Raw genomic sequence first — 12,338 nt, forward strand, 5'->3', positions numbered from 1 at the left:
AAAAGGTAATAGAAAATAAGAGAGATCAATCGAAATATTTATATATTTACGTACTAACCATGTCCCCCAGCTAGCTCGTCTCTCCTATTTATTAGGTTAACATCGAATCTGTCTTTCCTCTCCGAACCAGCCAAACAAAAGAGAGACAGAAAGAGCCAAAAGAATAATGGAATTCCAAACCGATTCCTACACCTCAGCCACTCCTCCTCCTCGTCGTAGATGATGGATAGTCACAGCCAATAGTGACTATGCCGGCGAGTCATGATCGTAAAGCCACTTGCAAGGTGAGAGCGGTTTGCCTAACACCCTGTTGGCTGTTGCGGCGGTATATTCACCTTCAATGCCGTAATGGTATATTTCTTTCGCTTCCTTGACCATGCTCACTGCGACGCCAAATTCTCAATCCAATCCATCGCCGTCTCTCCCTGTAACTACTTGTATTTGGCTTCATGATCATGTAAAAATTTAATAAAGAAAGACGTAGAAAATATCATGTTAACAACTGTAATTTTCTCTAATCAAGTAGTTCTGATTTCAGCGTTAAAAATTAATTTTCAGTTTCCTCTAAAAAAAATTATATTTTAAATTTTGTGTAGTTCTAGAATAAGGTACGTAAGAATTAACAAATAAAAACGATATATGTTATTTGGGATAAGATAACTATAAATTACAAACTACACGTATATATTCATATTAATAATTATAGTAGATAAACAAAAACAAGGCTACTTCTCATAAATTTCTCTTCGATTTAGCCGAAAAAGGGGGAAAATATATCAGTTAGATTTGCTTGGCGAATCAAAAATTGATTAAAAATTAAGTACAAGGCTGATAAAACAAAAGGTAATCAAAAGATGATTCAAGTATATATATAAGTTGGGTTTACGGTGGTTCGGCGATCGGGAAAGCAACCGACGAACCCGTCACAGCAAGTTTCCTTTTCGAGAGGAGGATCTGGGGAAAATCAGGATCGTAATTTTCAGGATATTACAGGAAGGAAAGATTTGGGAAATATTGTGATTGCCAACAGCTTTGGAAAACTGCAGGAGGATACGATATCTTCGGGAATTGGGGAAGAAGATATGTGTGTTGCAGGGAATAAGGAAAATGTTGGTTTGATTGGTAAGCCGAGTGAGGGGAAACGTAATGTGCAAGGGAAGGGAGGTAAAGGAGTGCAATTTTCTGCAAAGGGAAGTGATATGGATCCGACAGGCCCAGTTGCTAAATGGGCTGGACCGAAGAAAGAAAAAAAGATTAGTGGGCCGCACGTTAAGCACGCCAATGTCAATCGGCCCAGTAGGGGACTGATTTTTGGCCCTACGAGTGGGGAAATTGGTCGTTCTGAGTCGGGCAAGAGGTTACGGGTGGAGAGAGAAAATGTTGGTCGTCCGGATGGGTTTGTTGGGGATGACCGTGGTATTCCGAGTTCCATTCCGGGAGGACCGATTGGCGGTTTGTCGTGAGAAACGGAAGGGATGGAGTTGGGAGGAATGGGAGAGAACGATAATGGATGGGGTGGGGTCTTTGAGCCCACGTCGGAAGAGTCGATGGCCACGAGCTCCGCTTGACAGCTATCCCCGGTAGTTCTTGTTGTTCATACAGTCCGAATGATGAATTGTTTATTCTGGAATTGTCGGGGGGGGGGGGGGGGGGGGGGGGCGAATAAACCCAGTTTCAGGCGATCTATTCGTTACTTGTTGAAGAAATTCAATACTGATATTCTCGCGATCTTTGAAACTCACGCAGGCGGTGATCGGGCTCAACACATCTGTCAAGGGTTGGGATTCGAGAATTCTTTCCGGGTGGATGCGATTGGTCAGAGTGGGGGAATTTGGCTACTTTGGAGGACGAGTGTAGGAGTGGTAACCACTGTAGAAGCAGCAGAGCAGTTCATTCATGCTCGAGTGGATAATGGTGTAGAGATTTTACACTTGGTGTTTGTGTATGCAGCTCCTACAGTGAGCAGGAGGAGTGGGTTATGGAATGTACTAAAGTCTACTGTCTCAAATGTGGATGGTCCTTTGGTGCTTGGAGGGGATTTCAACACAATTGTGCGGGTGGATGAGCGGACTGGTGGGAATGGTAGCCTATCTCCTGACTCAGTGGCGTTTGGTGCGTGGATAAATGAATTGGCTCTTATTGATTTGGGGTTTAAAGGGAGCCAGTTTACTTGGAAGAGAGGAACGGTGGCACAATCTTTTGTTTCCAAAAGGCTGGATCGAGTTTTATGTTGTGCACAAGCGAAATTGAAATGGTAGGAGGCTTCCGTGACTCATATGTCGTTTCCATCCTCTGATCATGTGCCATTATACTTACAGTTTACTCCGGTAGGTCGAGGGGACCCGAGTAGGCGTCCTTTCAGATTTGAAGCTGCATGGTTGGAGCATAGTGGTTTCAAAGATCTTCTAGTAGCATCGTGGAACGGTTCTGTTTCAACTCCTGAGGCCCTCCATATTCTTAAGTTGAAGTTGAAGAAGTGGAATAGAGAGGTTTTTGGAGATGTTCAGAAGAGGAAAGCGCAATTATCGAATAACAGCACGGCTGTTCAGGCACTAATTGATACAGCTCCGACAAATGATTTATTATTGTGTGAAGCAGAGCTTGTAAAGGAGTTTGATCGTGTCTTGGAACAAGAGGAGATCATATGGTTTCAGAAGTCTCGTGAAAAATCAATTGCGTTGGGAGACAGGAATGCTAAGTATTTTCATACTCAAACAGTGGTTCGCAGGAGACATAATCGGATTGAGATGCTCAGGGATAATGAAGAGCGTTGGATTATGGATCCTCATCAGCTTGAGAGTTTGGTTGTAGGTTATTTTTCGCGACTGTACTCAATGGAAGATGCGAGTTTAGAGGCTCCGAAATTACCACAGAAGGGGTTTAACAGATTGAGTCCGAGTGAGATAACGGAGCTGCATAAACCGTTTGTTGCGTTGGAGGTTAAGAGTGCGGTGCATAGTATGGGAAAGTACAAAGCACCAGGGCCGGATGGCTTTTAACCACTCTTCTACTAGAATTCTTGGGAGGTTGTTGGTGAATCTGTTGTCCACTTTGTGTTGAAATTCTTTGAAATAGGAGAGTTGCATGCTGGGACTAATGATGCTTTGGTGGTGCTGATTGCTAAGGTGTTGAAGCCCGAAAAAATCACACAATTCAGGCCTATTAGCCTATGTAATGTGTTATTCAAAACAATTATCAAGGCTATGGTTGTAAGGTTAAAGAAGGTGATCAATAAGTTGATCGGTCCAGCTCAGGCTAGCTTTATCCCAGGGAGGTTGAGCTGAGATAATATTGTGATTGTTCAGGAGGCGGTCCATTCTATGAGGAGGAAGAAAGGCAAGAAAGGTTGGATGTTATTAAAATTGGATTTAGAAAAAGCCTATGATCGCATTAGGTGAGATTTCCTCGAGGATACTTTGATTGCAGCGGGTTTCTCGGTGGATTGGGTGAAATGGATAATGGTGTGCGTCTCTGGTCCTACTATGAGTATCTTGTGGAATGGAAAGAAAACAGAGGGGTTTCGACCAGCTAGAGGCCTCAGACAGGGTGACCCCTTATCACCATACTTGTTTGTACTGTGTATTGAACGATTGTGCCATCAAATTGAGCTCTTTGTGACTTCAAAGGAGTGGAATCCGATCAGATTGTCTCAAGGAGGACCCCCTCTGTCTCATATATGCTTTGCTGATGATCTAATATTGTTTGCGGAGGCTTCAGTGGCGCGAATCCGAGTTTTACGTCGGGTGTTGGAGAACTTTTGCAATGCCTCTAGTCAGAAGGTTAGCTTAGAAAAGTCGAAGATTTTCTTTTCCTCTAATGTGAGCCAGGAGCTTGAAGCACAAATTAGTACAGAGAGTTGTATCAAAGCTACCAGGGAAATGGGCAAATATCTGGGTATGCCTATCCTCCATAAACGCATCAACAAGGACACATTTGGAGAGGTAGTGGAGCGGGTCTCTTCAAAATTGTTTGGATGGAGGGGACGGTTCTTGAGCCTCGTGGGTAGAGTAACGTTGATAAAGGCAGTCTTGTCTTCGATCCCGGTGCATTCCATGTCAACGATTATATTACCAATGGCAACGGTGAATATGCTGGAGAAAATATCAAGAAATTTCTTGTGGGGCAGTACTGAAGAGAAGAAGAGACAACATTTGGTAGCTTGGGACCGTGTTTGTCGTCCAAAAAAACATGGTGGTCTTGGTATCCGTTATGTGAAGGAGAGTATGTGGGCTCGGGTACTCTGAAGTAAATATAAAGTGGGGGAGGTGCATGATAAGAGGTGGATGGTTGCCAAAAGCCATTGGTCGTCTACTTGGCGTGGTATAGGTGTGGGGTTGAGAGAGGTTGTCTGTTCGGGTTTGCGTTGGATTATGGGGAATGGTAAGACTATCCGGTTCTGGAAGGATAACTGGTTGTTAAGCGTGCCTCTAGAGGAGTTAGTGGTGGGACCGCTACCGGCTGGATATGAGATACTAACTGCCTACCAAATGTGGAAAGATGGTGGTGGTTGGGATCTTGCTCGCATCCTTCCGTTTGTTTCTGATTATATAAGGTTTCATCTCTCGGCTGTTGTAGTGGGCTTGATCACGGGAGTATCGGATCGTTTATCCTAGAGTGGAAGTGCTGATGGGAAGTTCTCTGTGAAGTCTGCATATGCTTTGTTAACGTGTAATCCTGTACCTGGTACTCGTGGGGAAGTTTTCTTTGGTCGTATTTGGTCTGTGGTGGCATCGGAACGGGTCAGGATGTTCTTATGGCTGACCGGACACCAGGTTATTATGACTAATTTGGAGAGATTTCGAAGACGTTTGAATGACACAAGTATCTGTTCCGTTTGTAAAGGGGGGGGGGGAGGAGTCTATTATACACATCTTACGGGACTGTCCTGCGATGAAGGGGGTATGGCAGAGGTTGGTGTCTCCGAGATCGAGGGCTGCATTTTTTTCCCAGTCAATTCAGGAATGGTTATTTGCGAACTTGGGGAGTAGAAAGGTAGTGGGAGGTATTGCGTGGCCTACTCTTTTTGCTGTGACAGCTTGGTGGGGGTGGAAGTGGAGATGCATGAATGTATTTGGCGAGAATAGAAAGTGTCGAGATAGGGTCCAGTTTGTCAAGGAGGCTGCGAGGGAGGTTCTGTTGGCGCATGAAAGGCAGAGAGGGCCTACAGGGACAGTTACACGGGGTGATAGACTTGTCTGATGGAAATTGCCGGCGGATGGGTGGCTGAAACTAAATACTGATGGTGCATCTCGAGGGAATCCGGGTAACGCAGCTGCTGGTGGGGTCATTAGAGATGGTGCTGGTAACTGGTGTGCGGGTTTTGTTCTAAATATTGGGGTTTGTTCTACACCTTTAGCAGAGTTGTGGGGTGTATATTACGGGCTGTACTTGGTTTGGGAACGGAGGGTGCAGTGCTTAGAGCTAGAGATTGATTCTGAGATGGTGGTGAGTTTCTTCGGACAGGGATATGTGATTCACATCCGCTGTCCTTCCTAGTACGCTTGTGCTATGGCTTTCTCTCAAGGGACTGGCTAGTCCGCATTACACACATTTATCGGGAGGTGAACTATCTTGCTGATGGTTTAGCTAACCATGCTTTTTCTTTACCATTAGGATTTAATGACCTTGACTCTTGTCCTAGTTTTCTGCATTCTATTCTTGTAGCTGATAGGAATGGGACTGTGGTCCTGCGTTCTGTTGCTGTTCGGTTGTCGTTTTTTTTAGTTGAATAAAAGTGGGAGACATTGTCTCCCCTCTCCTACCAAAAAAAAAAGTATATATATAAGATATTTTTTTTTCATCACGAAGCGTTTAATCAAACATGCGCTCAATTCCCGCACCAATTAGTTCTGATCAAGTAGTTCTGCACCCTCACCGGCTGTAAAGTCTCTATACATGTACTCAATTCCCGTTTACTACGTGGCGTCCAAGTTATCTCCAATTCATCAAATCCCTCGTCCGATTATTTCGTCAAGGAAGACAAAACAGCTGTCGTTTTCGAGAAGGTGGTTGTGCCGGGAGTTACTGGTGACGTGATTTGGAATATTGGGGTTGATGAGATTATGATTGCAATTAATATAAAACGTCAAGGTTTAAGCGGTCTTTTGATGGCGGCTTGTCCCGCTATTCTGGTGAAATTTACTACGGATCCGGTCGGGAAGGTGATCCGGCCGGGAAGCTTGGTAATGTGATAACTTCTCTTGTCTAGTTTTAGGGAACAAGTCAGTGTGACCTGTAGCAATCACAAGATAGTCATAACCAATGACAGATCCATCTTCAGTCATAACATCACTATTTGTGATATTGATCACCGGAGAAGTTACAACACGGCCTTGTTTCAAGTAGCTCTTATGGTCAATGACTGTTCTTTCAGCAAACTTAGGCTCCACCATAGATCTCAAACTTGCCCATGTAATCTCAAAGTACTCCTTCTTGTTTTAAATGTGTCAAAGACAAATTTTGAAGCTTTTGAAGACCAAAACGAAGAACAATAAAAATGGTATTTTTAAGAAACTTACGGATCGATGAGGGTTACGTCAGCATCGGACTGAAGCAATTTCGCGGCGAGTGAGCCGGCGATTCCGCCGCCGATCACCACCACCCTCTTGCCTTTTCTAGACCCAGGTTCCATTTTAATCGAATTGAATCTCCAAATACACTCTGAACAAAATCTAAGGTTTTTTCGAATGTTCTTCTTTAGGTTTATTTTTCTGCTTCTTCCAAATCAAATTGAAGAGTCCGATATATATATATATATATTGAGAGAGAAGTGTTGAAAGGTTGACAGAAGACGAAGAGTCATATGACTATTGGGCCTGGTTAGACGAAGAGTCACTTCCACTTACATCATCGAATACGTCAATGGCGGATGAATTAGCAATTTTCAATTTTCCTGAAAGAAACTATTGGGTCTTATAAAAACTATTGGGCCTTTGAGTTTGGAAGACTGGGCCGAGGCATAAGCTATTTCAGTCATATCCTTCTCTTTTATTTTTTCTCTTAACCATGTGGATAAACCGATAAACCGGTAAGATTAATCTCTAAAAGACTGAAACTATATATACTAGATAAGGACCCGTCTAATGTGCGGATTTAAAATTTTGTAAATAAAATTAAAGTTAATAAAAATTTATAAAAATTTATTACACATTGTTTATAATTTTTTTTGCTATAATACACTAATTTATATTTATTTACAAATCTTTTATGTATGTTACCAGTAAAATTGTATATTTTACATCTAGGTATAATGTATGTTACAAATATTTTATTTACCACCATCTAGAAAATGTCTATATGAACAAATTAAACCAACTATTATAAGTCTCTTACTTTCACTTTTGCATAGTTTCTTTAATCACTAAAATTGTTGCCTCGAAAAATATTTCAAATAAAAAATAAATTACATCACAATAGTGTATGACCAACCATGCAGAGAACCTCGGTTCTGTCCTCTTCCCTTATACAGAGAATCTTGCGTCCAACCTCCTCTACCATGGAGAGAACCTTGGCTCCGTCTTCATCCCTTGGGGAGATAGTCTTGCATGCAACCTCTTCCACCTTCCTCTCTTAGGGGAGATAACCTTGCTTCCAACCTCATCCATCATAGAGAAAACCTCGGCTCTGCCCTCCTCCTGTGTGGAGAGAACATGTTCACGTCTTTTAGCTATCTCAAAGTGGCTTGTTCCAGCAACTAATGAAACTAAAGACCATTTTCCAATGTCACAAAATATTTTGATAGTAACTACTGTTAAATTTCCCAATATATTCGTAGAAGTTTCTTTGACCCACCATGATGTAGCCTCTGTCTCCGAGCTCCTATGGATCTATCAACAACGATTTATGTTTTTACAATCTATCTACGTTTGTTGTAAGCTTGTGTTTGATTAGCCTATTTTATCCAGTTATTAGGTTGATTGATGATCTTTTCCTTTTTATCTCTTTTTCGGATTGAACGATTGGTAACAATTATATTTGCACAAAAGGTCTCTGACCAACCAATAAGGTTGAGAAATCAGAAGATTAATTTGACATAATTAAAGAAATAATAGAAAATTAGAAGCGGTAATATATGAATCTCAAATAATTCAGAGATGAAAATATAAATAAAATAAAATAATCTACAACTACTACAATAAATTTTAAAATACAGTATTAGAAAAAAGAAGATGCATATATTAATCTTCCATTTTTTTTTGGGTCAACATATTAATCTTACCTATTCCAAACTGAAAAAGGAGAATGTAGGAGTATATTTGGTTTAAAAAAGTAAGGAAAATTTGCCTTCCCATTGAAAAAATTTCACCTATAGAACAAAGTTGAAAGCAATATTTTTGAATCAACCTCCTCCACCTTCCTCACTCGGGGCATAACCTTGCGTCCAACCTCCTCCACCATAGAGAGAACCTCAGCTCTGCCCTCCTCATGTGTGGAGAAAACATGTTCATGTCTTTTAGCTATCTCAAAATGGCTTGCTCCAACAACCAATAAAACTAAAAACTCTTTTATAACGTCACAAAATCTTTTAATAGTAACTAATGTTAAATTTTCCAATGTATTTGTGGCAGTATTTTTGACACCATGATGTAGCCTTTGTCTTTGGAACGCCCCGACTGCCACCTTGCTTACTGAACCCATGTCCACAGGCCCACCTTCCTTAATGGGCTTCACGTCTACTCATGGTCCATCCATATCCGACGGCTGGTCTGTTAAGTCTGGGAAGCTTTAAATACTTGTTTACCGACCCTACAAATTCCATATGATCTTTCCATGTGTTTTGTCCTCGCGCAGTTCCGACAATCACTTCCCGAAAAGTTATCCATCCTGAAATATTAGTTATAAAATTGGACATTTTCTTTAATAGAACAAAATTATTAAAAACATTTTACTAATAGAAAAAAATTGAAAGCAATATTTTTGAATAAATTATTTATAAAATTTAGAATTTAGAATTAACTGTATATTTTTCTTAATCCCATTTCGTTTTTCTCGTAGAATGAATAACTTCAAATTAAAAATAGATGTTATAATTTCGAATTTTATGATATATATATATATATATAATATATGTATAATCTCCTTATAATTATCTAAAAAAACTTTGTATTTTTTTTATAAATTCTGTAATTTTTGATAATTATCTTCTTACATTATTAATATTTTTTAAAACAAAATATTTTATTTTTGTTGTAATCAAATTTCTTCTATTAAATATTACCTTTTACACATGTCAAAATCTGAGCTTGATAACTTGACACATGTCAAAATCTTGTTAATGACTAACTTTCAAAACCCAACTTTATATGACTGACTATTCATAAAAAATGAAAAACAATTTATTTTCAAAATTGCTCATTAATTTCTGTTTCTTCAACAAAACTTTTTCTTTGTTTTTTCTTAATAGAAAAAAAATATCAAAAGACTAAAAGAGATAACATAGATTGTTTGGGTTTTCTATTTGAGACATCATGATATAAAAGCATAAAGATCCTTAAATTTTGTTTTTATGTATTAATATCTTGCTTTTTAATTAATATAATAAAGATAGGATTTGATTGTTTGGGGTTTTTTTTATAAGAAATGAATTCAAGGCCAAATATAGTTTAATATTATACATTGACATATAATAATGTATTTGGAAAAGAAAGTCAGATACATTTATACAAAAAGAGATATCATTTATAAAAGAAAAATAAAGCGAAAGATAGGATTTTAATTTTATAAAATTTGGTAAATAATATATCACGGAAATAACAGAATTACAACCTTATCAACAAATAAAATTTAAACAAAGGAAAAACATCAAAATCAAAATATATTAATCATGATACCCCACGCGTAACGATTAGGTTAACAACAAAATCTTTTTTTCCTCTCCAAACCAGCCAAAACAAAAAAGAGAGAGAGAACGAATATTAGGAATGGCTTTCCAAACCAATTCTTACAACGAGTACCCAATTCCACCGTCCTCTGACGCTCCCCCTCCTCGTCTTAGTTGGTGGTCACGACCAATAGTGACTGTGCCGGCAAGTAATGATCGTAAACCCACTTGCACGGAAACTACAGTTTGCCTTTCACCATGTTGCGGCGCAATATTCACCATCCTCGCTGTAGTAGTATATATGTTATACTTCGTCGACCATGCTCTCTGCGACGCCAAATTCTCAATCCAATCAATCTCCGTCTCTCCCTCCTCCCCTACGTGGCATGTTAATTTTCTCGTCAAAAACCCTAGCTCCAGGTATTTTGACTAGCTAGTCCAAACGAATATTGTATATATATTTAATTTGTTCTCATATGTAGTTTTTTTTTGGGTCACATATTGATTGATCTGATGCTCGAAGCAATTTGGCTTCTTCTGTCCATGGTCTTGCAGGTTTTCTATTTACTACGAAGGCGATGAAACTGCCGTGAGTCTCGGTTCTTTAAGCGCTGCCGTTTTAAATACTTATCACGAACGTAAGTCCCCGAGTCACACGGCTTTCTCAGTGGATTTCGTTGCCGAAGGTAACCCGAACGACGTCGTCTCCGAGCAATTAGATATCACATTAAGGGCTAAGCATAAGAGTTTCGGAGACGACTATGATAACGCTGGACATGTTGAGATAAGGTGTAATAATCTAACCCGAAGCTATGAGAACGTGGAGAAGATTCATTGTCAGTCTTCTTTCACGAAATTGAAGATTTTGCGAGGAAGTCGTTATAACAATTAGGCCTTTTCATCATATTCTTGTTTTTGTTTTGTTTTTTGTTTTTTTGTGTTATTTACTCCAGGTATTTTTTTCCAAATCCATTATTTTTGTTTTAATACACTTCTCTTTGATAAAAATGTAAAGATAGTGGATTTACAATTATTTTGAGAATTTAGTTATCGCATTTAACCAAAAACTATTCTATCAAACATATACAATCTTGCTATAAAAAAAATCCATTTAAGAGAAGATCGATACATGGTTATTGCCATGATCATGGATGATTTGTATGATTCAACAGAATTATTCTTTCTTTCGTTAGTCTTTGTGTCGGTTCACAATATAGTATTTCTCCGGATACTAGATGACGTTGTTACCAATGTATTATAGCCTTAATTTTACCAATGTATTATAGCCTTAATTTTCAAAAAAAAAATGTATTATAGCCTCCATTGATTTCTGTGGTTTGTTTCGTTTGCGAATCAATACAGTATAACTAAAGTATCTCAACTTTTTTTTGTTTTCGCAATAAAGTATCTCAACTGACCTATATATTTTAGGAAAAAAGAAAAGAGATTAGAATATTATATATATATATATATATATATATATATATATATATATCTTGTTATTTTTTTTTCATTAGAACGTGTTAGAACCTCCATAATGACAAGATCTCATTGTACTTCTTGTGGCCTCATTCACGAACCCGGCCAATGTAACCAGCAAATTTTAGCCACACCACCCGACGCGCCCGTGGACGTTACGCCACTTTGTTGCTGCACTTGTTACTTTGCTATAATTGCTTCCTTCTTCGTTGTTTGTCTCATCTTTTCAGGACGACCTGACGGAAGAAACTGTTGTTACGTAGAACTTTTTGCCAATTCCGTTTCCGTCTCAAGCGCAAACGCAAACGCGAACGTTTCAGCCGCTGATTGGAGGATCGGTTTCGTTGCTAAGAGTCCAGTCACCGGCTGTAAAGTCTCTATACATACACTCAATTCGCGTTTACTCCGACACGGCCAAATTATCTCCAAATCATCATCTCCCTTGTCGGGTTATTTCTATACCGGAGACAAAGCAGAAGTCGTTTTCGAGAAGGTGGTTATGCCGGGAGCTATAGGCGACGTGATTTGGGATTCTGAGGTTGAGATTGTGTTTGAGATGAATACAGATGCTACGTATTTAAACGGTTTTTTGTTTGCGTATTGTCCAGCTATTCCGGTGAAAATAACGACGGACCAAGAAGGGTATGTCATGGGATCGTTGCTTGGAAATAAGAGACGGTGTGATTATACATACCAGAAAAGATTAGATTAATTCTTCTTCCGATATTATTTTTTTGTTTTATTTTATTAGTTCGAAGTGGGATATATATATTAAGCATATTGGTTTATATAATCTACAACTTTTTATTTTCTCCCAAAACTAGCTCTTTGTACAACACTTCCTCTATCTAATATAAAGTTGAGGTGTTTAAAAAAAAAAAAAAAAAAAAAAAAAAAAAACTAGCTCTAATCATGTGGTTATACTGTTTCCATATTTTATGGTAAAGATTATGTGCTTGACTCGTATGTTAGATAAGCAGCTGAATAGCACAAGGTAGTTGAATTATGAAATAGCCGAATAAAATGAAGGGCTATATTA

At 39.0% G+C, this 12,338-nt stretch overlaps 2 protein-coding genes across 2 annotated transcripts; both read left to right on the forward strand.

Annotated features, from left to right (window-relative positions):
* Window positions 1-248: 248 nt before the first annotated feature.
* On the forward strand, window positions 249-2,999 carry LOC147939742 (uncharacterized). The gene is made up of 4 exons (XM_087461012.1): window positions 249-284; window positions 1,047-1,452; window positions 1,747-2,222; window positions 2,319-2,999. The coding sequence occupies exons 1-4, from the start codon at window positions 249-251 to the stop codon at window positions 2,997-2,999; spliced, it is 1,599 nt and encodes a 532-aa protein (XP_087317138.1).
* Window positions 3,000-9,806: 6,807 nt separating this feature from the next.
* LOC104706505 (uncharacterized) lies at window positions 9,807-12,055 on the forward strand. Its single transcript, XM_087463268.1, has 3 exons — window positions 9,807-10,240; window positions 10,376-10,695; window positions 11,563-12,055. The coding sequence occupies exons 1-3, from the start codon at window positions 9,921-9,923 to the stop codon at window positions 12,009-12,011; spliced, it is 1,089 nt and encodes a 362-aa protein (XP_087319394.1). The 5' UTR covers window positions 9,807-9,920; the 3' UTR covers window positions 12,012-12,055.
* Window positions 12,056-12,338: the final 283 nt, after the last annotated feature.

Source organism: Camelina sativa, chromosome 8 (genome assembly GCF_030686135.1).
Source record: "Camelina sativa cultivar CO46 ecotype springtype chromosome 8, ASM3068613v1".
Classification (NCBI taxonomy): Eukaryota; Viridiplantae; Streptophyta; class Magnoliopsida; order Brassicales; family Brassicaceae; genus Camelina; species Camelina sativa.

Coding starts and splice junctions, on each gene's coding strand:
- LOC104706505 (XM_087463268.1), top strand. CDS start 9,921: ATGGCTTTCCAAACCAATTCTTACAACGAGTACCCAATTCCACCGTCC. Junction 10,241..10,375: donor GTCAAAAACCCTAGCTCCAG/GTATTTTGACTA, acceptor ATGGTCTTGCAG/GTTTTCTATTTACTACGAAG. Junction 10,696..11,562: donor ATTGAAGATTTTGCGAGGAA/GTCGTTATAACA, acceptor GTTGTTACGTAG/AACTTTTTGCCAATTCCGTT.
- LOC147939742 (XM_087461012.1), top strand. CDS start 249: ATGCCGGCGAGTCATGATCGTAAAGCCACTTGCAAG. Junction 285..1,046: donor ATCGTAAAGCCACTTGCAAG/GTGAGAGCGGTT, acceptor GGAAAACTGCAG/GAGGATACGATATCTTCGGG. Junction 1,453..1,746: donor TCCGGGAGGACCGATTGGCG/GTTTGTCGTGAG, acceptor AAACTCACGCAG/GCGGTGATCGGGCTCAACAC.